We start from the raw sequence: 23186 nt of genomic DNA, 5'->3' as shown, positions 1-23186 counted from the left end.
TTTTAAGGGTAAATTTACTTTTAATACTTGGAGGAGTATTATATCTTGAAGTCTTTATTTATTCCACATAGTTTGAAGTATTTAAAATGGCTAATGCAGCTTCATTGGATATTTGTGGTGCTGCTGGTAGTATTTCATTGCCAACTGAACATGTAAACCTAGATTTGTTCCCCGCACTGCAGTGCTATTCAAATTTTGACTTACTTTATTTTTGCATGTGTGACTGAACTGCTTTTTTAATTGTAAGAATAAGTTTTAGGTACAGTGTCTAAATTATTAAGTACCCTGCAGGGGCAAGCCCCATATAAAATGCTTCCTGTTATACTAGAGTTGATTTATGGGTGAATATGAGCTATATTGCTGACAATACTCTTTTTTTTTTATATTAATATTGATCTATGTAGGAAAGATATTAAACAGACTTGGGGACATGGTGTGGATGTTTGTGAGTCAAGCACTAGTTATTTTGACTGCATTATCACATGGCAGACTCCTGGGTGAGTGACAGGAGCCTCTATTTGCCATTGGTGAACCACACCTGGAGTACTGTACGCAGTTCTGGGCTCTACAATGCAATTTGGACATGGACGTTCTAGAGAGAGCCCAACAGCAAATTATGAAAATGCTAAAGGGCTGGAGCATCTCTCCTAAGAGGAGAGGCTGAGGCAGTGAGACTGTTCAGCCTGAAAAAGACTAGACTCAAGGGGGAATATCATTGATGTGTAGAATACCTGAAGGAAGGATGCATAGAAGAAACCAAGCTCTGTCCATCAATGGCAGGATCAGAGGCAGTAAGAACAGACTGAAACACAAGGCGTTCCCTCTGAGCATCAGTGAACACTTTCTACTGAAGGTGACTGAGTACTGGCACGGGTTTGCCCAGAAAAGTGGCAATCTCTGTCCTTGAAGGTACTCAAAGCCTCTGGATATGAACCAGGACAGTCCATTCTAGGTGGACCTGCAGAGGCCACTTCTATCCTCAGCTGTTCTGTGATCTCTGTTTTCATTTAGAGTTTATTCAGATGGTCACCAGTAGTAATGGTGTAACCTATTTGTGAGCAGTGTTTTGTTTGGGCAAGTAAGTTTCCGTTTTGATGTAGGCAAGTGGAAACTTTTTGTTACTTGTTTAGTGGATCAGGAAACCAAAAAGCTTCTCAGAAAAGTATATGAAAATGTTTCAGTGTGGAAAATTATATGTAATATGAATTTTTAAATCATCCCCAACATGCAGTTTAATTTTTAAAAATGATACATTGTAATAGTCTGTCTCTTTTGACAGCTGAATTTCTGTGTCATGCCTTTTTCTCATAATGTTCTCTGCCAGGGAGTGTTAGACTGCCAGGTCTTTGGAGATAGGGTCTGCATTTAGCCCTGCACAGCAGTCTAAGAGTGATTGCATTATATAAGTCATTATGCCAGCAGCACTACTGATGGGAACATATTTTCATGGGATGGAATATTTTAGTTGTCCACCAAAGTCTGAAAATATGGAATGTTTCTGAAATAGCTTCTAATAGAAGGTCAGGGTAATGCAAACAATATTAATAGTCTTGGAAAGATGGTACTGGTTAAATTTGCAAAAACAGTCAATTATTTCTCTTGAAAGGTATTCTGGCTTCTATATAGTGGTTAACCATGCCAGGCAGTACATAGGAAAGAAATTGTGGTCTAGGTGGCAAGGCTTTACTCAGGCCACCATTAAAACAGGGTCTTCTGGTGTCCAGGTACCTTTTAGTATCTGGGCTCTCGCTATATATGTTCTCAATAGGGAGAATTCCTATTCTCAATTCTCCTTATAGGTGTGAAGCAAAAAGAAGTAATAGTGAATAGGAATTGGAGAAGAGCTAGAGCTCAGCAAAAAACTGTTGGCAGCTACTGTAATTTGCCCTCCTTGGCATGTGCACCATGAGATTAATGACAGGATTGCAATATAAAGAGTTGTGTAGGACTTCTGCCTCGCATAGGTTTGATTTTCAGTGTGAAATACTTAATAGGTATAATTACAACTGTATAAGATTTCCAAACTTTCGAGAGTCTAATTCTGCAGGTCATTACCACATAGTGTTTGATTCCATATATAGTCTCTGCTTTCTTTATGCTTAGTATTTTGTGTATTTAAACAAAAAAATATACATTTTATTAAATAAATACAAAAATACATATATATTGTGTCCTCCTTGCTTCCAAATCCAAAAATAACCACTTGCTACTATAGGCTGCAAAAGTTGTTCTCTTCTTGAAAAAGGTACTTTAAGGATAATTTTTTTCTGCCTTTGATTCGTGTTAATTGCAGTACTGTTAATCAGTTGACTACATCAGGATAATTTAGGGCTTTAGAATACTTTGTTTGGTTTGCTGCTGATATTTGCTAGGAAGACAAGAGCAAGACAAGAACTACTTACGTGAATGACTGAGCTCAGTTGGGGAGATGCAGAAAATAGCTTCCTGTAACAGCTGCCAGTTTTACTGTTTCAGTTCTCTGTGCCACAAACACAACTACAATTACTGCAATATTGTCACACCTTGTAAATTTTTTTTGTAGAATTTTCTTTCAGTGTCCCTGAAGTTGCTGAGCATACTGAGACTGCTTTTTGTACCCTTATGCCGGTCTGAATTTACATTTTGTTCTTTAATTACCAGTAGTTTGATAATTCAACACTACTGGAAGAAGAATGAAGGTGATGGAAATGGTAGAGGGCTGTTTGTCACAGATGGAAATTACTGGTTTGTTCATTTGTTTGAGTTGTATTTTGCTTCCTACAATCAGTCACAGTGAGAATTACATGAAAGTCCTGTGTTACTGTGATAAAACCAAAATGAAAGAGCAAAAGCCACCTTATTGTCAGATTAAAAGTGTAACTGTTGCTGCAGGTACAGGGGCTTAATGGGGTTTAATTTCCAGGTGGATTTAAACTACAGCAGATGGAGAAGAGAAATTATCTAAGTGTGAACACATGTGGTCTATTGCTCAAATCATTTATAGAACTTACTGTTGTTACTTAGTCCCATGCAGTTTGTATGAATGATGCAAAACATAGTGAGATTTCTTTATGAGTCCATGTAATGATGCGGCTATTATCTTCAAAGAACACAGAGTATATGAAAGTCAGATATTAATATTTATGCATATGAGATCTTTCCTTGGGCTTTTCTTATTGGAAGTGCCAGGCTAACAGCATCTGAAATACCATAATTCAGGAAATGGATTGTGGCTTTTACCATTTCCTCCAACTCTAAATAATTCACTAGCAGACAAAATAGAAAAGTGTGAAAAGTCACATATATTCTATTTGCAGCTTTTCAGTATCCCATAAAGAAAGAATTAATTTTAGTGGTTCATCTGATTTTAACAGCTGTATCACATTTTCCAGATGTTTTTAATTTGTCCATCTCTTGCCTGTTTTATAATCTCATTCTTAAGAATTGGTCATTGGCAGTACTTTCATTCTTAATGCATCCTATTGATGCATTTTTGATGCGTTTTTTTTTGTCCAAACCTACTCTAACATATAAAATGTATTTAAAAGTTTAAGTATTTCCTACTGACTTTACTGGGGAGCTGTTTTAAAAAGTATTACCAGCAGATACTTTGTATTCCAACTGCAGATTGAATTTGGCTATTGTCTTTATTTTCTCTTGTAAAGCACAGTATGTTACGTCCTGCAGGGAAGAAGGGAGTGTCTAAGAACATTATTCCAGATGGTTTGCACCATCCAGTTGGGTGGATTAGCTGGAGGCAGTGCTTTTGAGGGTGAAGTGGTAGTGGGTAGCAGTTCCATGTGCTCCAAAATGGCATGCTGAATGGTAATTTCAATGCTTGACCATTTCAATCCATTGCAAGAAGAGAGAAAAAGGATTCTTTTACTTGGAAGCTGGCACTGCATGTGTGTGTGATCTTTCTGAGAATATGAAGTTCTCAGAACATCCTGTTCCAAGGTTTTTTTCTAGTGGAATTTACATTTCCTTCATGCTAAAAGCTGTTTCTGTAAATTCCTATCCTTTGGGATATAGGAATGCAGTGATACAAACAAGTACTATTTTGACTAGCCTTGTGGTAGTTGAGATTTTATTTCTTTCCTTTCTTAAAGATTACTTATAGGTTTTTCCAGAGGTTACATACCTGATTAATAAATTAACTGGTTGTTTTGCAGTAGAATCGCATCACAATAGGGCTGTTTGTGTCATTTAGGAACAAATCAGCATTTCACTGTCTTGGTTAACAAAAGATTTTCATAACGAATTGACAGTGGACTAGTGGAGTAACAGTTTTATAGTCTCCAGCTCTATTTGCAAAGGTTTGTGCAGAGGCAGAATAGGATTACTGGTGGTCACTAATATCATCCTTATTTTTTCTTCCACTCCCAGGGATGCTGTGTTTCTTGGTTTGTATCAATTCGTTGCTTTCTCTTTCTGTTCTCTCTAAGCGAGTTTTCTGCTTTTCTAGGACAACTAAAAGACATTGTACTTTATATGATGGACAGCATTCCACTCTCTCAGGAGTATGTCATATTCCAATGGCTGAGCCTTTCTGCACCAAAACCAGAGAGGTTAGTGAATTCTGTAATAGTATTAAGAAATGTTGTTTTTATGGCACTTATTTGTGATATATTAGCCTAATTGTGCATTCTTAGAATACAGAGGCAATACACACCTCTTTGTCCTCTTTCTCAGATACACCATGGTATTAAGGACAAATATAACATTTAGAAAGCATGGGAAATAAAAGATCTTGTGTCTGTCGTCCTAAGTCAGTTGGCAATGTATTTTCCTAGAGTCTTAATAACAGGACAAAAGATCTTTATTTTAATCAAGTAACCAGCCAAGAAAGCCATGAAGTGAAAAAAGCAGTTAGAATTAGAAATTAGTTCCATTTTTTCTGAATAAAGCTGCACCTATGGTAGAGGCACTCTACATACTCAAATATTTAAACAAGTAGTGCTTTCACATTCACAAAAATTACAGTATTGCATTTGTGCTTTTGTGTGTTGTAGAGGTGGGTGGTGATGGAGAGTCAAGGCTTAGGATGTTAAAGCACTGAAACCAAATTGTATTTGTCATTTATTCCTACTTGTTGCTCTCAATTGTGTCACTTCAAGATTTTCAGGCTTCTCATACTACTGAGTGTGAAACACTTCTCTATTTTTCAGCACCTTTATAAGCTTCTGGGAGGAGTCTATTTGATTAACAATGTCACCTTAGTGTATTCCTAGAGTTGAGGGAAAAGGAAGGTGAATATTGAACTGCATATTTTGTGGTGTTGTGGAATGCTCTGATATGTAGCTGCACGGAGATACATTCTTCAGAGGAACAGTTGTACTTACAGAATCAGTCATGTTCATCTGAGAGACCTGCTCTCTGCAATCAAGACAAAGCTGAATTGTGAAGCAGGTAGCACAAATAACCAGAGCATGTACAAACATTGGACTACTGAGCTATTCTGCTTTTGTCCCAATTCAGTGTCACTGTGGCCACACTGTGGTTTAGAGATGTCTGCATTGGGAATCAAGTTGTTTTACAATGAGCTAAAGATATTTTATGTCTCATGAAGAAACAAACCACTGCATATTATACATGTGCATGCTTTTGTCCTTCTTTCAATGAGCACTAAATTTGCAAAATGCTTTGCATTTTTCTTGCAAAAAGAGCCCAGCTACATGCTCTTACCAAAGATTAGTTGGTGTTTAGTTATTTTCTTCTGCAAGCATGATGTTATGTTGCAGCAGATGCAAGGAGTTTATGAAATGGATTAAAAAATGTTATTACTTTGGTGATTGGCAGTACTTCACATTGTCTTTTTTTTTTTTTAAAGTAAGTACTCATACATAAGACATTTCCTGATACTGCAGAAAAGTTTTCTTTTGGTTGTTAACTAGGTAGAGATGTTGTTTGGGTTTTACATTTTTTTTAAAAGCCAGCAGAGAAATGTGCCTTTTCAAACAGAGAAAAAACATTTAGGTACTTCCCAATCTCACATGTGATCATTATCTCATTAGCCTGTGTATTCTAATCAGCCTGAGAGATGTTTTAAAAAACATGTGGGTTTTGAGCTCGTTGCGAGAATGAGTACTTTCACTTCACTTCACTTAGAAAATACCAGATAGAAGTGATTTAATTTTTTTCCTGAAACTGTGTCTGAAAATTGTTGGGATCATTTTAGCCCAGTTTATCCCAGTTGAGAGGAATTTCATAGATAAGTGCAATAATAATAAAAAAGCCAAAATTGTGAATGTGACATATTTAAGGAATTTTGCAACAAAACATCTGAAACCTTCATATTATATTGCATTTGTGCAGATACATTAAAATGATCTGGTCTAGTTGGTTTATGCACTGTAAGTTAAATGAGAATCTACATGGAGTTTATCTTTTCCTCTCAGAAATTTTGAATAATGTCTTGAGTATTGTTGCTTTTAGAAACTGAGGCTCAACACAACATCCTATAGGCAGTTAAGTTGGACCTTCATAAAGAGTTTCAGAAAGATACTGTTCACCTGTGGTTATGTCAGATTCCTCCTGGCCTACCACAATTTTTGGAAGTGCTTTTGCTTTCTTTTCTACCTTTTTTTTTTGTTTTGTTTTTTTGTTGTTGATGGCCATTTTAAATAGATGTTATCATGGTTCCTTTCACTTTCCTACTCAGGACAGTGATGGGCATCCTAGTTCCATTTATCTAGGCCAGTATCCTGTTATTCCAGCTGTATCAACTGGCATTATCTAGGCTGATACCAAGAGAGAAAGTCAGGATTATTCTGCCATGTACGAGGTTCTCATTACAACTAAAAAAACTGATGGGAAGTTGTCTCGGTTTCAAAGACAGGTGTCTGCTAGGGAAGGCAGGAGCCTCCCTTGGAATGGAGGATGTAAACTCTCTCCCTCTGAATTATTATAAGTTTGAAATTAAGGGTCTCTCAGGCAAAGACACTGGAGCAGGACTATCAGCTCTTTGGTGGCGTGTATTGAAGGAGAATGGAAGAGCAGCGAGCTCAGGTCAGCACGGAGCAGCCCCTGGAGCCCGCGGCCGGCAGGGGGCGCTGCTGCTCCCGCGGGGACTGCCCCGCGCCGGCAGGGGGCGCTGTGGCGCGGGCGCGGGGAGCGCGGCAATGGCGGCTGGGCCCAGACGGGAAGCGATGAGGAGAGGCTTCGCTCCAGAAACCCCATGGCAGCCGATCCCGGGGCCACAGCAGGACTCTCAGAGCACTGAGCCCACAGCAGAAACCCAGGACTGAGCTGGGCTCCAGAAACAGCAGCAAATTCCCTTTCCGAAGCAGCAGTTCAGACCATCCTCCTCTGAAGCCACAGAGCAAAGTCTCAGAGCAGGAGAGCTAGCAGCTGCCCCAGCCCTCCTTTGCCTGCCCCACTCCCCTGAGCCTGGCTGCTTCTTCTGTTTTTCTTCAGTACCCTGTTTTTCCTTAGGTACTTAGTCGTTAAAGTTTCCTAGCAACTTAAGGGAAAAATTCTGCTCTTCTGAGCAAAAGGAAAGAAAGCTAACCCCTAACAGCCTACATGCTATATGTCCAGTATACAGCTCAGCCACTGGCGTGAGAAAATGTGGTAATAATTTCTGTACAGATTCTTAGGGTGCTCTTTGAAGTATCTGCTTGTAAAGTTTTACTTTCAAAATAAAAATTTCTTACTACTGTTTTCACTGGCTCAGCTCCACCATATGATAATGTAGTGACCAGTGGAATGCTTTTACCTGCAGTTCTGCCTGCAATGTAGGCATGATCTAAATGTGTGAAAAATGCTGTTTCAGTCTTCTTGGTCTGCATTGAAAGCAGTCATCCAGCTGATACTAACAAAATCAGATGAATTCAAGTTCATCCTTGTTGGCAGGACTATTATTTTTTCTTGTTGGGTGAAGAAAACAAAACTCATCTTTGGTTTTGGACAACTGTAGTCATATGAAATATGACTACTCTGTATAAAGCTAACTTCTTTTGTGTGCAAGTTTGTGATGGAATGCAAAGGCAGTGCACGAAGGGAATTATTTCCTTTCTTTGACATTGGCATGTTTTGTAGGTTCTTATTGAGACTGCCAAGAAGCTGGGCCTCCAGTGCCACTCCAAGGGGACAATGATCACAATTGAAGGCCCACGTTTCAGCTCTCGAGCAGAAAGCTGTGTGTTTCGCAGTTGGGGAGCTGATGTTATCAACATGACTACAGTGCCTGAAGTGATTCTTGCAAAGGAAGCTGGAATGAGTTATGCTAGTATTGCCATGGCAACAGATTATGACTGCTGGAAGGAACATGAAGAAGCTGTGAGTGAAACTTTTTTCCTCTGGTGTTGCCCTAAGAGATTTGGATGAGAATATGTAGGTTTTGATCAGAGATGACATACTGTACTAAATCTGTTCTTAATTACATTAGAATCCCTGAGTTATTCTTGATTAATTATTGTGAAAGTAAAAATAGAGTCAATTGCTGGTATTACATTCATTTTCATGAACCTGCCTCACTACTAGCAAACCTTTTGTTTCCTGTTGTCTGAATCAGGGGGTCTGTGAGTATGAAGCTCACGGATTCTGTGTGACTTGTCTTCTTTGTGACTGCAATTGGTCTGGTGATTTTCCTTTTGCAGCTCTGTGCAAAACATGTATATGATTTAGTTCTCCTATTTGTTTGCAATAAACAGGTATAAACCATACACACACAGAGGAAAAAACATTTGCACTATCTAAAAAGACTGATATTCTAAGGCTTCACTATTTCACTTCTGAGTTAAATTTATTTGTGTGTTTAAAATGTGTGCCATCAAAATTGAGAGACACCACTCAGGTGTATTGTATTTCTAGGTTTCTGTGGATAAAGTTTTAAAGACGCTGAAAGGGAATGCAAATAAGGCTACAAGCATACTGCTTACTGCCATACCTCAGATAGGCTCCATGGAATGGACCAGCACCCTGCACACTCTGAAAGTAAGTATGTGAATGAGGCTGATGGATACCAGGGACAGCGTATGTGTGTGCACACACAACACAGGTGTATGTTACAGGATGTTTTTGCTTAAATCAAATTGTTTCAGAGTAAATGCTTCAAACCAAATTCATTCTAGGAGGGTGGACAGATTCTACACAATTCTTGCAAGTTTTGTTGCCAAGATCTAGCTTCAGTTTTACAAGAAGTTTTAGAAAAGGTTAAAAAAACCAAATAGCTATATATGGTTGATGAAGCGAGACATCAACCATAAGATGTTCATGAGATACAAATAAATGAGATACAAATTAAGATACAAATATATGTGAGTATCCAAATGAAACTCTGATCTTGGGTCTTAGCATAAAGAAGAATCAAGTGGAAGAGACTGAAGCAAACCAAAAATATTATGCTCACTTTAATATGTAGAACAGGAAGAGTCTTAAAAGGTCTGGGTAATAGCCACTTTGAAATTACTAGAATTGTGTTCTCCATAGATTTTAAGTCCAAGGTGCATTAAAAAAATAGAAAAAAGAAAAACATTTCAAAATATTTTGGCAAGGGAGTTCTTAAGGAGAGTTTTTCTTAGACACGGTTTACTTGTGTTTTTTATCATCTGTATTTCACAGGCATACTTGAGATTCGTTTGTGGATATAACAAAGAGGGGGAAAACAATGTTAAAACAGTTTGGATGTCTATCAAGCTTCTCAACAAGCTTTTTTGACTGGGTTGAGATAAGGGCCAGGAGAAATCATTCATCAAATACTGTCATGAGCAATACAAGCTCAGCTTAGAGATATTGATTGAATATAATACTGACAAAACCAGAGCAGGATAATTCCACCTCTGTCTTCTATGAATATTTAACAATTATTATCAAAATTACACTCAACATATAATCCTTAGTTACAACAACACAAAACTACTGAACTAAACAGAAGAAAAAATTCTCTACGTTTAATCTAAGGTACAGTCATGACACAGAATCAAAAAGACAGATTACACAAAAAATCCACCCCTAGATTTTCACTACAATTACAATACAAATTCTCCATTATCATTCTACTTAATTTTGTGATTTAATACTTGTTTTGCCCATTATTTCTCCCAATTAATGTCCCTATCTCAAATTCCTCATGTTTGCCTGTATTCTCCACCAAAAATGTTGCAGTTTTGACACTGGCCAAATGCCAGTGCACCCATGAAAAATCATTCACTCATTCTTCTCTGCTGTAGTTGAGCAGATGAGGGGGTAAGAAAAAGAAATTAAAAGGTTCGTGGGATGAGATGAAGATTAGGAGAAAACACTCTAAGGGCAAAACAGACTGAAAACTTTTAAAAGTATAAAGAAAAAATTTATTAACAGAATTAAAAGAGGATATTGAGAACTAAAACCTTTAGAACACCTTTCCTCCACTCCCCCAGCGCTTCTTTCCTTCCCATTGACAGCAAAGAGAGACAAAACACGGGGGTTTTACTTTTAGAGTTTGTCACCTCTAAAAATCTTCAGTTTGCTTAGGGAGGGGAGTCTTTTACCATGCCATGGGGTCTTTCTCACAGGAGACAGTTTTCTGTGAACTTCTCCAACGTCATTCTAATTTTCAGTAGTCCTGCCCATTCTGCTGCAACCTGAGTCTCTCCCAAGGGCAAACAGTTTTCCCACAACTGTTTTTTGTGGGTATTTTAGTTCATAGGGTATAGTCTTTTAAGGATGAGCTGTTATAGTTTGGAAGCAAGGCTCCTCTTCCTCTGCCTCTGGAAGTAAGGGTTCTCTCTCTCTGTTCAAGCCTGTCACCAGATCACAGCTTTTCAGCATCTGCACTCTCCAGCACGAGCACATTTTTCTCACGACCTGTGGGTGAATTGTGCATCCCTCATGCACTTCATGAATTACAGGGTAACAGTTTGTTGTATTATAGTCCTCACCACAGCTTGAAGAAGAATCTCAGCTCTGACATCTGGAGCACCTCCTCCTCCCCTTCCCTCCTTTTCACCGACCTCAGTGTCACCATGTTGTTCTCCTCACGTGTCTTCATTTTTTCTCTTTTTTCTGATTCAGGAGAGAATTTGTGTTCATAGGTTTGTTTGTTCTCAAGTTCTATCACTTGAAAAGTTGTTAAAAAGTCCTGCAGTGATGAAAAATTGATTTTGACCGGGCTCTGTATCAGGGAATTTTTGCCATGCTTTTCGCCACTGATCATGGGGTCCCCACCGGCACCTTGTGGGCCGTGCTGGCCACCATGGCGCCAGCTCCGCTTAGTGCCTCTCTTTGTGCAAGTGCCAAAAAGGAGAAGCTACTGCCACTGCTTCTGCCCTTCTGTTTGCAGTGTGGCAGGCTAGAAGTAGCCAGGCAGGCAAAGTCCATCGCTGGCCGTGCCAAGATGGCAGCAGCTGTGTGGCCACTCCTGGCCCCGGCCGCTCTGGGTCTCGGCTGCAGGGCCGCTCTCAGCACCAGGATGGCCCCTCACAGCATGGTCCACTGGCCCCACTGGAAAGGGGACTGATGGCCCCCCCACCCCAAGCAGATGAAGAAAAAGAGAGTTCCCATAGTTTTCATAGAGGCATTACCAGATTTTCTAATGGACTGCAGGGGCACAGCTGCTTCACAATGGGCTGCGCCACAGCCTGTAGGGGATCTCGGCTCCAGTGCCTGGAGCACCATGTGCCCCTCCTTCTGCACTGACCTTGGCGTCTGCAGAGTTCTCAAAGAGTTTACTTGGTGTCTGCACATGTTCTCACTCCACTCTTCTCTGGCTGCAATTACAACTACACAACCCGTTTTACTTTTGAATTCTTCTTAAGTGTGTTATCACAGAGGCATTACCATCATTTCTAATTGACCATGTCCATCAGCATGTCCATCTTTGAAGCCACCACAGGTTGGCTGTGCTGGGCCTCTCACAGAGGCCGCCCCATAGACCCTTGCTACCAAAACCAGGCCACACAAACTCAATATGTCGTATCAGTGATTTTCATCTCTAGTTTAGTCAATGTCATGAAGGGAAGACGTTCAGTAAAATGCACCTCAGCCACTTCTCAATCATAAATGACCAGGTCAGATTTGTAGAATTCTAACCCAAATTCTTGAAATTAGTCTTTTGTCAATTCTTTAGTGAAAACCTACTTTTCTTTAAGAGTGCCTGAATTATCTTTATGAATCTTCCTCACCTGGTTATCTGAAACAGTTATTTTAATGTTCCCTCTGTACATATGAGAGAGGTAATCAACTTTTTTCTTTCCTTTTTGCATTCTTTAGGAAATTGTATCATTGGATGGATAAGGGAGGCACCAAAATCACTATTGCTTCTTGCCTCTAATCCACAGAAGACATTTTCAGAGAATAGGACTACATTTTTTAATACAGATGCCTAGCTATAGAGCAAACTCAGAGTTTGAACAAATAATATTGAATTATAAACAAATAATATGCTAGATATTCATATGAATATGAACAAATAATATGCTAGATATTCCTCAGGCACTTTTTTTTTTTCATACTGGCGTGAAAGGAAATGGTTCCCAATTATATTATGTTGCTTAAGTACTGATGAATCTGCCTTGGTTTCTGAAAGGTATACTTCAGTGAGCAGTGTCCTCCTGTCTTCCTTTTCATGATTGTCTTGAATCTTCATTGGAAGTGAAAGAGAGCTGGCACTACATTTGCAGTATTCCCCTGCAATAAATGCCAGCTGTTCTTTCAGTTCATTGTCAAGTGCTTCTTCCAGCTCAGACCCCTAAGAAGAAAATGTGGTTCACCAGAGGAAGGGTCACTCAGTCCTAATGTTGCTTCTTAACTCTTTTTCTTTTACTTATCTACTGCCTTGTATCAATGATGAATAATGAAATCGGTTCACCTTCAATTCTTAGGTATTTATGTTCTTTGCAGACAGGTTTGAGTGATAGTATACTGAGAAAGAGAGTTGATCTGAAGGCATTGGAAGACTGGAAAGAGGCAGTGGGAATTGAAATTTTATATCAAGAAAGTAGGAGCCACAAGGGTTGATGACTTGAAAGAACAAGAACTCTGGAATAGTGAGAAATTGTGAAGCTCCAAAGGCTTTGGAGGCTTCCTTTAATTTTACATAGGAACATCAGGAAAGGCTACAAATGTTCTTGTTTGGGGAATTCAGTGGTGATAAAGCAGAGGAAGGACTGGTTTTAATGAATGAGAGGAAATTTTGCAGGGAAGCAAAGAGAAAGATACATGTATCTGCCTCTGTACGAGTATGTACTTGAACCATAAAGTGTTTTTTTAATCTATTGTCTTGTATTGTACTTCAGTATATTTTATAGTGTGAGTTTTAAAGGCCAGATGGTGGAATTATTAAATTGTTTTGGAGCTCTTTTCCTAGAGCTTGAAGGCAGCAGCTCTTTCTTGCGCTGTGGAAATATGTTAAGGAGCACAGACAAGGAGCAAGCTGAGTAAGACTGCAGCTGGTACACTCCTGTCAGTGACAGAATATATCCAAGCCACAGCTGTGCATGTCAAATGGGCAAATGTCTGATTTAGTGTTGGAGAAGCTTGTGAAACAGTAAAGTTCTACATAGACACAGCTTTTCTTCTCCAAGATCTGTAATCTGTCTGCTTTGACAGGAGGAACTTCACCTGGCAAGAGAAAATGTGCTGTCAGTCTCTGCCCACCTTTTTTTCTCTGTCTCCTTGTGTAGAAGTATTAATCCCAGGTCAACAGACATGCCAGTGGTGTCACCTCTGAATCTCACTGTAATTTCAAGGAAAAACTTTGGTGTTGAAACAAAATGTCCCAGGGCTGTTTTTTTGGATAAAGGATAGGCTGCTTGCTTCTCTTTACTGTATTATGTAATCTTTAATATGTCAGTAAGTGTACTTCAAAAGTTACTAATTTTTAACTGTCTAAGATGTCTTTAGGCCAGTAATTTGTGGCTTTCTTGCTGTAAAGAGATAATTTTCCAGTGTCAGGTTAAAGCCCTCCCTCTTACAGAACAGGGTATGACCACATGTGTGTCATGTGTCAGGAAACACAGATGATGCTTTTGATCACAATGGTCCAAGTGATTTGTGGTTGGTGTCAAGGAAATTTCTGGATAGGCTGGTCAGTCATGGGTGATACACTGGATGTGCTGTTAACTGAGAAGAGTTGTTTAGTGAGGTGATAATTACTGACAGTTGTTGCTGTAATCTTCATGAAATTGTGTCATTCAACATCCTATGAGGAGCAAGTAAGGCAATTAACAGTACAGTTGCTGGAGTTCAGGTGAGCATCCTTGTTTCCAATCAATGAATTAGTATGTATAATCTCATAGGAGACAGCTCTGAAGAGTCAATTTGCTCCAGAAAGTTGGCAGGTCTTTAAGGGCAGTGTTCTGATCCACAGAAAGACTTTGCACAGGAAACAGCTCTAGTGCAAAAATGCAGCAGTCAAGGTTTGGAAGCAGAAACCAGCTGCAAAGAGAGAACCCAGATGGAAGTGCGGGTATGTTAGGGATGCTTTCAGGACAATGGAAGCTTGTCTATAGTTGACAATTGGAAGAGATGTCAAAGACAGCAAGAACTGCAGCCAAAGCATTGATAACAAAAACTTACCATGTAAAGCATGGGCTCATTGTCCATGAAGTAAATTAATTGGTGGCAGCAGACAATTTCATATGTTTCAAGACTTCTTTTTAATCTTTGCTAAGAAAAGTATGAGTTAGAAAAAAACTGTCCTGTTGAAAAGAATTTTAGCTCATCATAACTGGGAATCGAGCTTTGTACCTTTATTATATTACAATAAGGGTCAACCCCATGAGTATCAGGAGAGAATTTGCACTATAATGGTAAAAGGCATGTCCTGTTAGAACTGATTTTTTACAGTGTGGCTGTAAGATCAGCTTGTAGTAAGGTGTCAGCTTTTGTGAGTGTTCCTTAGGTAAACTTCTTGGCTCTGTGGGGAAACCTGCTGGTACTACCTGCCTTTTTCTTGAACTTCTGTACTAGCCTGTGAGAAATGTATTTGTCAGATCTCTGATGCAAGGAATAATGCTGTATTTTGAGAGTTGTGGTAAGTGAATACTCTAGGGTAGTTTAGATTGGGTTAAGATAACTGTAGATGTATTTCAGTTCAGGGAGTCACTTGGACATTTATGTGATTTGACAGGTAACAAGTTGAAGGACATAAAGCTTAGTATTTTTTCAGTCATTTTTTCTAGTCTACCTCAAACTGAAACTTACATTCCTAAGTTCTGTATTTAGAACTCTAATCTTGTAAATATCTTGGAGTAATTTTCTTCCTCAAAAAATATCTCATCAGTGATACTGGTCAGTGAATGTGTACATATGTGATCACTATATTGGCTCAGGTGAATACTTTATTTGGAGGAGGAAAAATCATCAAGGCTTCACTTCAACTGTAGTTGCATTGGTCTATTTGCAGGGGTACTTGCAGGCCAAGAACTTCTCACAAAAGCTGAGATTAAAATGTTTCTTAGACACTGCCCTTGAAAGTGGCTAATGTCATAGTTGCCTGTCCCTACATAACTGGAGTATTTCATTCACTCACAGTCAGTGCCATCTGGCTGGTTCCTGTTCTTGATAGCAGTACTTCAGAATTGATGGAAAGTCATGTAGAAATCACAGAAAGCATGCTGCACAATTTTTCATTTGCAGTCTGTAAGCCCAAAGTTCATAAATCAGTGGTTTTACAATATGGTTGTTCTTCTCCATACCAATAATCCTATCACATAGCTTTGCAAAAGTTGTAATGAAAACTCATTGTGTGTGTATGCCCTCCTTGTAATAATATTGACTTTTGTGGTGTTGGAAAAAGTTGGAGATGCGATGCACGTGAAAGGATTTACATGTTTGTACCCAAATGGAAGCTACATAATCGACCTTTACAATGAAAAGTAATTCTCTCTGCACTGGTGAGAGAAGCATTTATCTTCTGTTTCTTTGTATTTCAGACAACGGTGCAGTGTTCGGTCATCCTGCCAAAGCAGTAACAACCTGGATGAACCTTGACGTTTCAGTGCGTTCAAGGAAGTGTGGATCACTTTCGAGCTTTCAGAGGTCATAATATCTTCAAAAATTGTTGCAAGCTTAAAAGAATGGACTAAACCTTGATCAATGATCATGTGTAAGGCTGCTGTTAAAATCTTTGTTGGTTTGATCACATATAAGATGGTTAAAATTAGATTTTTAGTATGTTTTCAACTATAAGTAGCCCTACTGGCAAACTGTATCTGAGAGAGAAAAAGAGTCAGTATCCTCTATTCAGTGGTACCTTTTAACTGATGGTAGAAAGGAAAGTCTAAGTAATATTGTTGTTGCAGTTTCATAAAATAAGATCTATGAAAGCAGATTCACAGGCTATTTGTGTTGCTCTTTCTACCTCCATCTTTTCCTTTAACAAGGCACATGGTTACAATTCACTTCAGAAACATAACAGAAAAACTGATCAAACAATTTCAAATTAAAATTATACTATTTTTATACATTATCCATATTTTTTATTCCAGTGATTTTTTTAAAGCAGTGTATTTGTTTTGTGTGCTAGAAGACCTGGTTTAATAATTATGGTGGTTCTGTCACAACAACAGTTGTGTAATGAGTTAGTGTTGGAGACTGAAATAATGCCTAAACCAAATTCGTGCCTGAAGATGTATTTACGTGACTTACAGAACTGCACAGAAAAAGTACTTTGCTGACAGTGTCCCAAACACACCCATTTTCTGCTTTATTGAACAGCTCAATTTTAGTTCCTATATTAAGTGATGAATGTGCTCGAGTGGTTTGAATGTATGCATTTCAATTTTTTAATACAGTTTTATTTTAATAAAATAACCTGCTACTTCTTGTCTAGTAAATAAAACAAATGAAATGTATGCTTCTCCAAGATGTGTGGAAATCGGCGGGGGGATGTTTATTTACTTCTAGTCATTATATCTCACAGTGATTTTTGCCATTCATGAAACAGGTTGGTGATGATACCTTGTAAACAACACTTTCAGAAAGACACTTTTTATAAAATACTGTGCTGCTCAGAACTTTAGGTTCTAAGTCCCTGAACAGCAGGGATTGCTGAGGCAGAAGTGGATCAGAGTGCAAAGAAAAGATCAGAAACATGAACGGTAAGGATCCTCATGGTAGTGTAAAAAAAAAAAAAACCTAATCCAAAGGAAAATAGAAGGAAGCGGGTACACAAGCATTTTAGCTTCCTAGTCTTTTTCTGTTAGACACCCAGTCTCCTGCTGTGAAAGCCTTATATCTGGATGTATTCTTCATAGCAAAACCAGTAGAGGTGCTTTTCAGGTACTGGGGAGAACAGCTTAACCAATTTTCTGTATTCGTGGTATTTTTTTAAAAATTTGGATTGCAGGAGCCAGAGCTTGAACATACCTTTCATTACCTTCCACTAAGCCAAATCATTTAAGAATAATTTCCATTTTTATCTTTCTTCTATTGGCACTTTTGGTGAAATGGATCAGAGCCAGAGAATTCATATCTAAGTGTTCTAAGAGAAAGTTTTTTCTGGGTGTCCATTTTCAATCCCCTTGGGTTTCTCTTTTTGCATTTGGTAGTGACATATAATGGTAATTGTTATGCTAATTTTTTTTGTTTATATACTGGGTTACTTAGTGTCACAGGAGAGTGGCACAGAGCAGGTCCATAGGTAGTGGGTTCTGTTACACATTTCTGTTACAAATCCTTCATAAGTACGTCTAGGTGAGAACATAGATAAGAATGCATCCAAAGAGTTACAGCCAATAGCTCAGTGTCCAAGTGGAAACCAGGAACAAATGGTTTCCCTCGGAGGCCTGGGACCAGTACTGTGTAGTATTTTCATCAGTTAAATGAGATAGTGGGATTGAGTTTGTTAAAGGCAAAAGCAGCAAGCTGAGTGTTGAGTGGGGGAAGGAATGTCATCCAGAGGGGCCTTGACAGCTCAAGGAGTGGGGCCCAAGTTCAACAAGGCCAAGCAGAAGGTACTGCATTTGAGTTGAGGTGAAGGTGGTTGAGATCAGCCTAATGGAGATGGACTTTGGTGTGCTAGTGGATGAAAAATTGAACATGAGCCAGCAATGTGCACTCGCAGCTCAAAAGTCCACCTGCATCCTGGGTTGCATCAAAAGCAGATTAGTGGGGGTGATTTTGTCCCTTTGCTCTCTTGAGACCCTACCTGGAGTATTGCATCCAGTTTTGGGGTACTCTGTAAGAAAGATGTGTTGGAGCAAGTCCAGCAGAGTGCCACAAAGATGATCAAAGGGATGAAACACCTCTCCGAAGAGGACAGGCTGTGAGAGCTGGGATTGTTCAGACTGGAGAGGAAAAGGCTCTAGGGAGACCTGAGAGTGGCCTTTCAGAATACAGAGGGGGCTTATGAGGAAGAAGGAGCGAGACATTTCACCACAGCCTGTAGTGGCAGGACAAAGGGCAACAGTTTTAAAGTGGGTATATTTAGATTGGGTGTAAAAGTGTTTTTTATCATGGGGCTGCTGAGACAGTGAAACAAGTTGCTCAGAGAAGTTGCAGATGTCTTAAGAAGCATTCAGAATCAGGTAGGCAGAGTTCTGATCAGCCAAGACTGTGGAAGGTGTCCCTGCCCATGGTGGGAGGATTCAGCTATATGTCACTGGTGGTTTGGGCTGGAAGAGACCTTTCCATCATATTTACTTGCTCTGTCAACACAGGCTTGGTACCTAACAGTATCTCCTGCAGAATTTTTATATAAAGTCAATAAAATCCTGGTAATGTATAGTGTGCTTTTTGCTAAGGTCAGTGTACATTTTATGGTCTGAAATGTGTTGCAAGTAATTTATCCGTAAGACTACTGACAGAGATGGTAATTGGCAAGAAAAACATAGGATAATGTTTAATTATGTAAAGATAGGACCAAATATGAGTGATTTTAATGACCTTTCTAAACAGTCTTACGAAATGCATTTATGGTAGGCAGAACTGCAGGTGTAATAGGAAGAAGATACAAACTGTATGTATTGCATTACTAAAACCAAGTAAACATTCTAACAAAGAATCATGGCCCTTTATTGGACTCAGATTGTGTCTGGTTTCACAAGAATGAGACAGTGATGCGCAAAGGCCTTCACTGATAAAAGTTGCCACATTTCAGTCTGAATGTCTTTCCATGACTTTTTTTTTTTCCCCAAGTGTTTTTAAGTCCATTTGCTGTGAAGGATTGTGGTGCAGAGTATTTTTGTTGCTCCTATCTCATAACATCAGGATCAGTGTTAGCAAGTACCGTTTAGAGGCTCTTAGAAAATTGCATCTTGGTCTGGTAAATAGCTTATCAGGATATAGGTTGGTAAATAGCCTCGTTTTCCAACATCGCAGGTTCCAAAGTGTGGCCTCCAAGCTTGACTGATATTATTGCTTATCTTAGAGAGACTTCATGGTTTTGGATTGTTAAGTAAGACATGTTATACGCTTCTGGTTTTACACTGACATGTCTTACACCAAATGCTGTGTCTTAGAAAAATTAACAAAGATTTCAGCAGGAAGCATGTCTCCTTTCTATGTGTATGTTTCACAGAGCACTTGAAAGCCTCTTCTAAACATCATTCACTTCCAGACAGGTGCATAAATAGTGGTCACTGAAGCTAAAAATGTAGTTTCTCTGTGCATAAATTACATGGATTAGAACCATGGAAAGCTTAATAAAGTATTAGCTAGTGGAATTTTACTGTAAGTTTTCCAGATCTGCTTCTTGTTCTCTAGCAGAATTGTCCTAAACTTACTGATTTGTATGGCCTAAATGCTGTCTCAGCTTTGTGTTGAAGAGAACACCCCGTAGACCTTGCAGGAACTGCTGAAGAGCAGATCAGTCTCGCATACTTCTCTGCAGAATATGCTTTGGGGGAATAGAGAAATGCAGCTTGGAAACAGTGGGTATGTTAGAAATAAATGCTAAAAGCCTAGTTTTCTTTGCCACATACACAGAGGGGGGACTGAGTGGAACTGAGTGCTTGCAAATAGCACAGATACACAAAGCAAGAGGCATGCCAATATTAGGCAAGGACCAGGAAACACAGTTAAATAGCCAACTGATTTCTTACTTGATTCTCAGCTGGTGTCTAAAGGCAGAGATCAGAACTTTATTAAACATCCAGAAATGTCTCAGCAGGGTAAGTTCAACACACAAATGACATGCCAGAGAAGACATACACTCACTCACAGGAGCTTTTGTCCAACTGTTTCTTCAGTGATGTTCTTTAGGAGTTCTGCTTCATCTTGGCACAGATGTCCCAGGCAACAGAACTCCATCTGATACTTCTGTATTTGGACTCAGTAGGATTCAACTCCCTTGTCTATATTCCAATATTCCAAGCCCACACTTACTTGTATCGTGAGCACTTGCTTTCTGACTGTGGACTTGCTATTATCTCCTACCCCACTCTTCACTGATTGTTTGGATGTTGTTTTTTGCTTGGCCCAGCTATCCATGGCTTTTGAAGTCCTTTTATCTTGGATAAGATCTCCCTTTATTTTGTTCAGAGCGTCCTCCAGTGTGCATATTAGCAGTATAATGTTCTGATGGCAGTGCAATACTGTGGGTTCAAATATGGCACAAACTAGACCAGGATGCAGATTTACTAATTTTCTCCTTTTTTTGTTTTCTCTAAAGCATTCTTTGTGGCCTACCATTGATCTATCTTGCTAACATGAGATTGCCCACTCATATCTCATTTTCACTTATCTAAGACTTAACACTCTTTCATGCTAATATCCAAGGCATTTGGAGAATTTGCATAGGTGGCATATGACATCAGAATTGAGGTTCTGTATTAGTATTCAAAACAGATCTGAGAGCAGTTGGTGTTCCCAGAATGAACCAGTAAGAGAGTATTTTGTCTATTGAAGCCAGCTGAGTATCAGTAAGAAGAGAAATTAATTCAGGAGGTGCTCGGCACTGGGCGGGATCAGCCTTCTAAGACGGAAATTCTGGCTTAACTGTTTTAACGACAGCTGCTTCTTCTCCCCACTGTCATTGCAGTGTTGGCTGAAGTAGGACAGTGCAAAAGAATTTAAATTAACATTGGATCACACTTTTACAGAAGTTTGCCATTGTTTATTTAGATGATTGTCAATTTCTCCACCACCTTTGCTATGAAGGCAATTTGTGGTGCTAAGCCTGTATGATTAAGCATACTTGAAAGTATGTTTTCAATCTGAACATTGGGGTGTCATAGATCAGACACTAAGAACTGGAACTAAAAATAGTGCCTGTTGTAAGTGAAATATATTCTAGAGAAAACATGCTGTCCAGTTATTTGGTTTCCTACAATGTGGTTCCTCTAGTGCAAGAAGGAAGACATTTCATCTGAAATCTTTTAATTTGACCTTAGAATCTTAATAGTTAGTTCTTTATATGGGCTGTACATCAACTGTATATGAAGGGCTGTATATATATGGGCTTTTATCAACTGCATGAGAAGGTTCTGAAATACATTTTTTGTGTTTTCATAACATAGTCAAACATTAAAATAATTCTTTTGCATCTGCCTCAAGGTAAACCAGCAAGATAAACTAGTAGGAGGATGGTGGTGGTAGGAGTTTCTTTCCCCTTAATTGCATGTGAGAGCAGTGAAATAAATCTCTGTCCTTGGATCAGTTTAGTACAAATTCTCCACTCCATGGTGTTACTGCTACCTTGGGTTGACTCTCATTTTCTTCTCTGGCCCTTAGGCTGCTCACCATCTAAAGAGAAAACAGATGGGAAAAAAAAAAAAAACAAAAAACAAAAACATAAAGCCAGCAATGTTCAAGTGCTTGTTCTGCATAGACAAGGAATGCCCTCTCACTGGCTCCACCAAACAGTCTGCTGTCTGATTTTTAAGTGCCACTGCTCATCAGCCACATGCATTGGATTTCTGCAAAGATGAGTGTCAAGAAGCCAAACAAAACCATTGGCCCAGGCTGGCAGGGAGTGGCATAGGGATACGTGTCCCTGGTGCATCCTTTCAAGCACATGCAGCCATGTTTGTCTCTGCTTTCCTCAGCCACCTCTTGCTTGAGCTGGACTTGTGTCTTTTCTCCCCTGTTCTGCTGTCTTTTCTCCTCTGTTCTGTATACCCTCCTCCCAGGTGTCAGCATGGCTGTTTTCCTACCTGTCAACAACCAGCACCAGGGAGAGAAAAAGGAGCTGCTGCTGGTTCTTTCTCCACCTGGGAGATCAAACTCTCATGTTCTAGATTGCCGTGCAGCTCCTCATGTTAGAATGTTTCTGTTTGGAAGACATGAGCGAGGCTGCTTCCCGAAAGGAGTGACTGGTCCTTGTTAGCCCCCAGGCGCAGGGCGGGGTTTTCCTCCGTGGAGCGGCGGTGTGATTAGAGGAGGGCTGTAGGAAAGCGGCGGCCCGCAGCGGGTACGGTGGCTTGTACGGCACTTCGCGCAGGCAGGGTCAGCAGGCAGGGCTGCAGGTTTCCTCCTGCTAGTGAGGTTTTTCGTTTGTTGTTTGTGGTGGTTGGTTTTTGCTTGTTTTGTTGGTGGTGGTTTTGGTTTGGAGTGTGTGTTTGTTTGTTTGTTTGTTTTGGGTTTTTTGTTACATCAATGGCAGCAAAAGCTACCTTCAGTTGTAGGAAGTAGGCTATGTCTAATACCATGACCTCTGCTGATGGTCTAGCTAAACCCTAGATGTTTTGTCCCCTTGGTCCTTATTTGCCTGAAGCTGTAGGTGTAAACAGGGGTTCTCGCAGCCCACTCTCAATTCTGAACTAACTCTCAATAACAAGAGTAATGCCAGATTCAGTGGCAGTCTTCTGTGTACGTTTCTGGGAGGCAGCCTGATGCCTTTAGTTACAAGATTCTTATTTTTCAACTCCTAAGGACCACCTCTCCTTTCACTATACCTTCTTGGACTTTTTTCAGCCCAGAAACAGTTTGTTTGCAACTGTTTCTGCCAACAGCATAAAGGTGCTTACAAATACATAGTAAGAGACAGGAAAGTGAAGATACTGGTCCTCTGGGGACATTTCCACAAATAAAAAAAAATGTTCTCTCTTCTGTTCATACTGTATTTTAAACTACTTCTGCCTCTTTTTTTTCTGTGAGTTTGGGGAAAAAAATAAGAGAGAGAGAAAAAAAAAGACATTACTTCAGTGAGTGTCAGTTTAGGATTGGTTGAAATCTGATTAAACAATAATAAAAATAGAACACTAGCTGTACCATCTCCTCCCTATGAGTGATTTCCCCAATAGGGCACTTAAAAGACACAAATGTCTTCAGAGGTTTCCTCTCCAGCACTTGGTACTTTGCCTTGCCTTTTCCATCTTCACATCCTTGCTTCTGTAAGCTCA

General features: G+C 39.5%; 1 protein-coding gene across 1 annotated transcript in view; it reads left to right on the top strand.

Moving 5' to 3' along the window:
* Positions 1-16757, top strand: part of MTAP (methylthioadenosine phosphorylase) — a 32175-nt gene extending 15418 nt beyond the window's left edge. Inside the window, exons 5-8 of the mRNA XM_064403345.1 lie at positions 4445-4547; positions 8020-8259; positions 8794-8916; positions 15837-16757. Coding sequence (XP_064259415.1) covers positions 4445-4547; positions 8020-8259; positions 8794-8916; positions 15837-15875 — 505 coding nt within the window. The 3' untranslated portion in view covers positions 15876-16757. The remainder of the gene's footprint in view (positions 1-4444; positions 4548-8019; positions 8260-8793; positions 8917-15836) is intronic.
* Positions 16758-23186: the final 6429 nt, after the last annotated feature.

Source organism: Passer domesticus, chromosome Z (assembly GCF_036417665.1).
Source record: "Passer domesticus isolate bPasDom1 chromosome Z, bPasDom1.hap1, whole genome shotgun sequence".
In the NCBI taxonomy this organism is placed as follows: Eukaryota; Metazoa; Chordata; class Aves; order Passeriformes; family Passeridae; genus Passer; species Passer domesticus.
The sequence above is the reverse complement of the archived record's forward strand: the minus strand, read 5'-3'. Positions and strand labels throughout refer to the sequence as shown.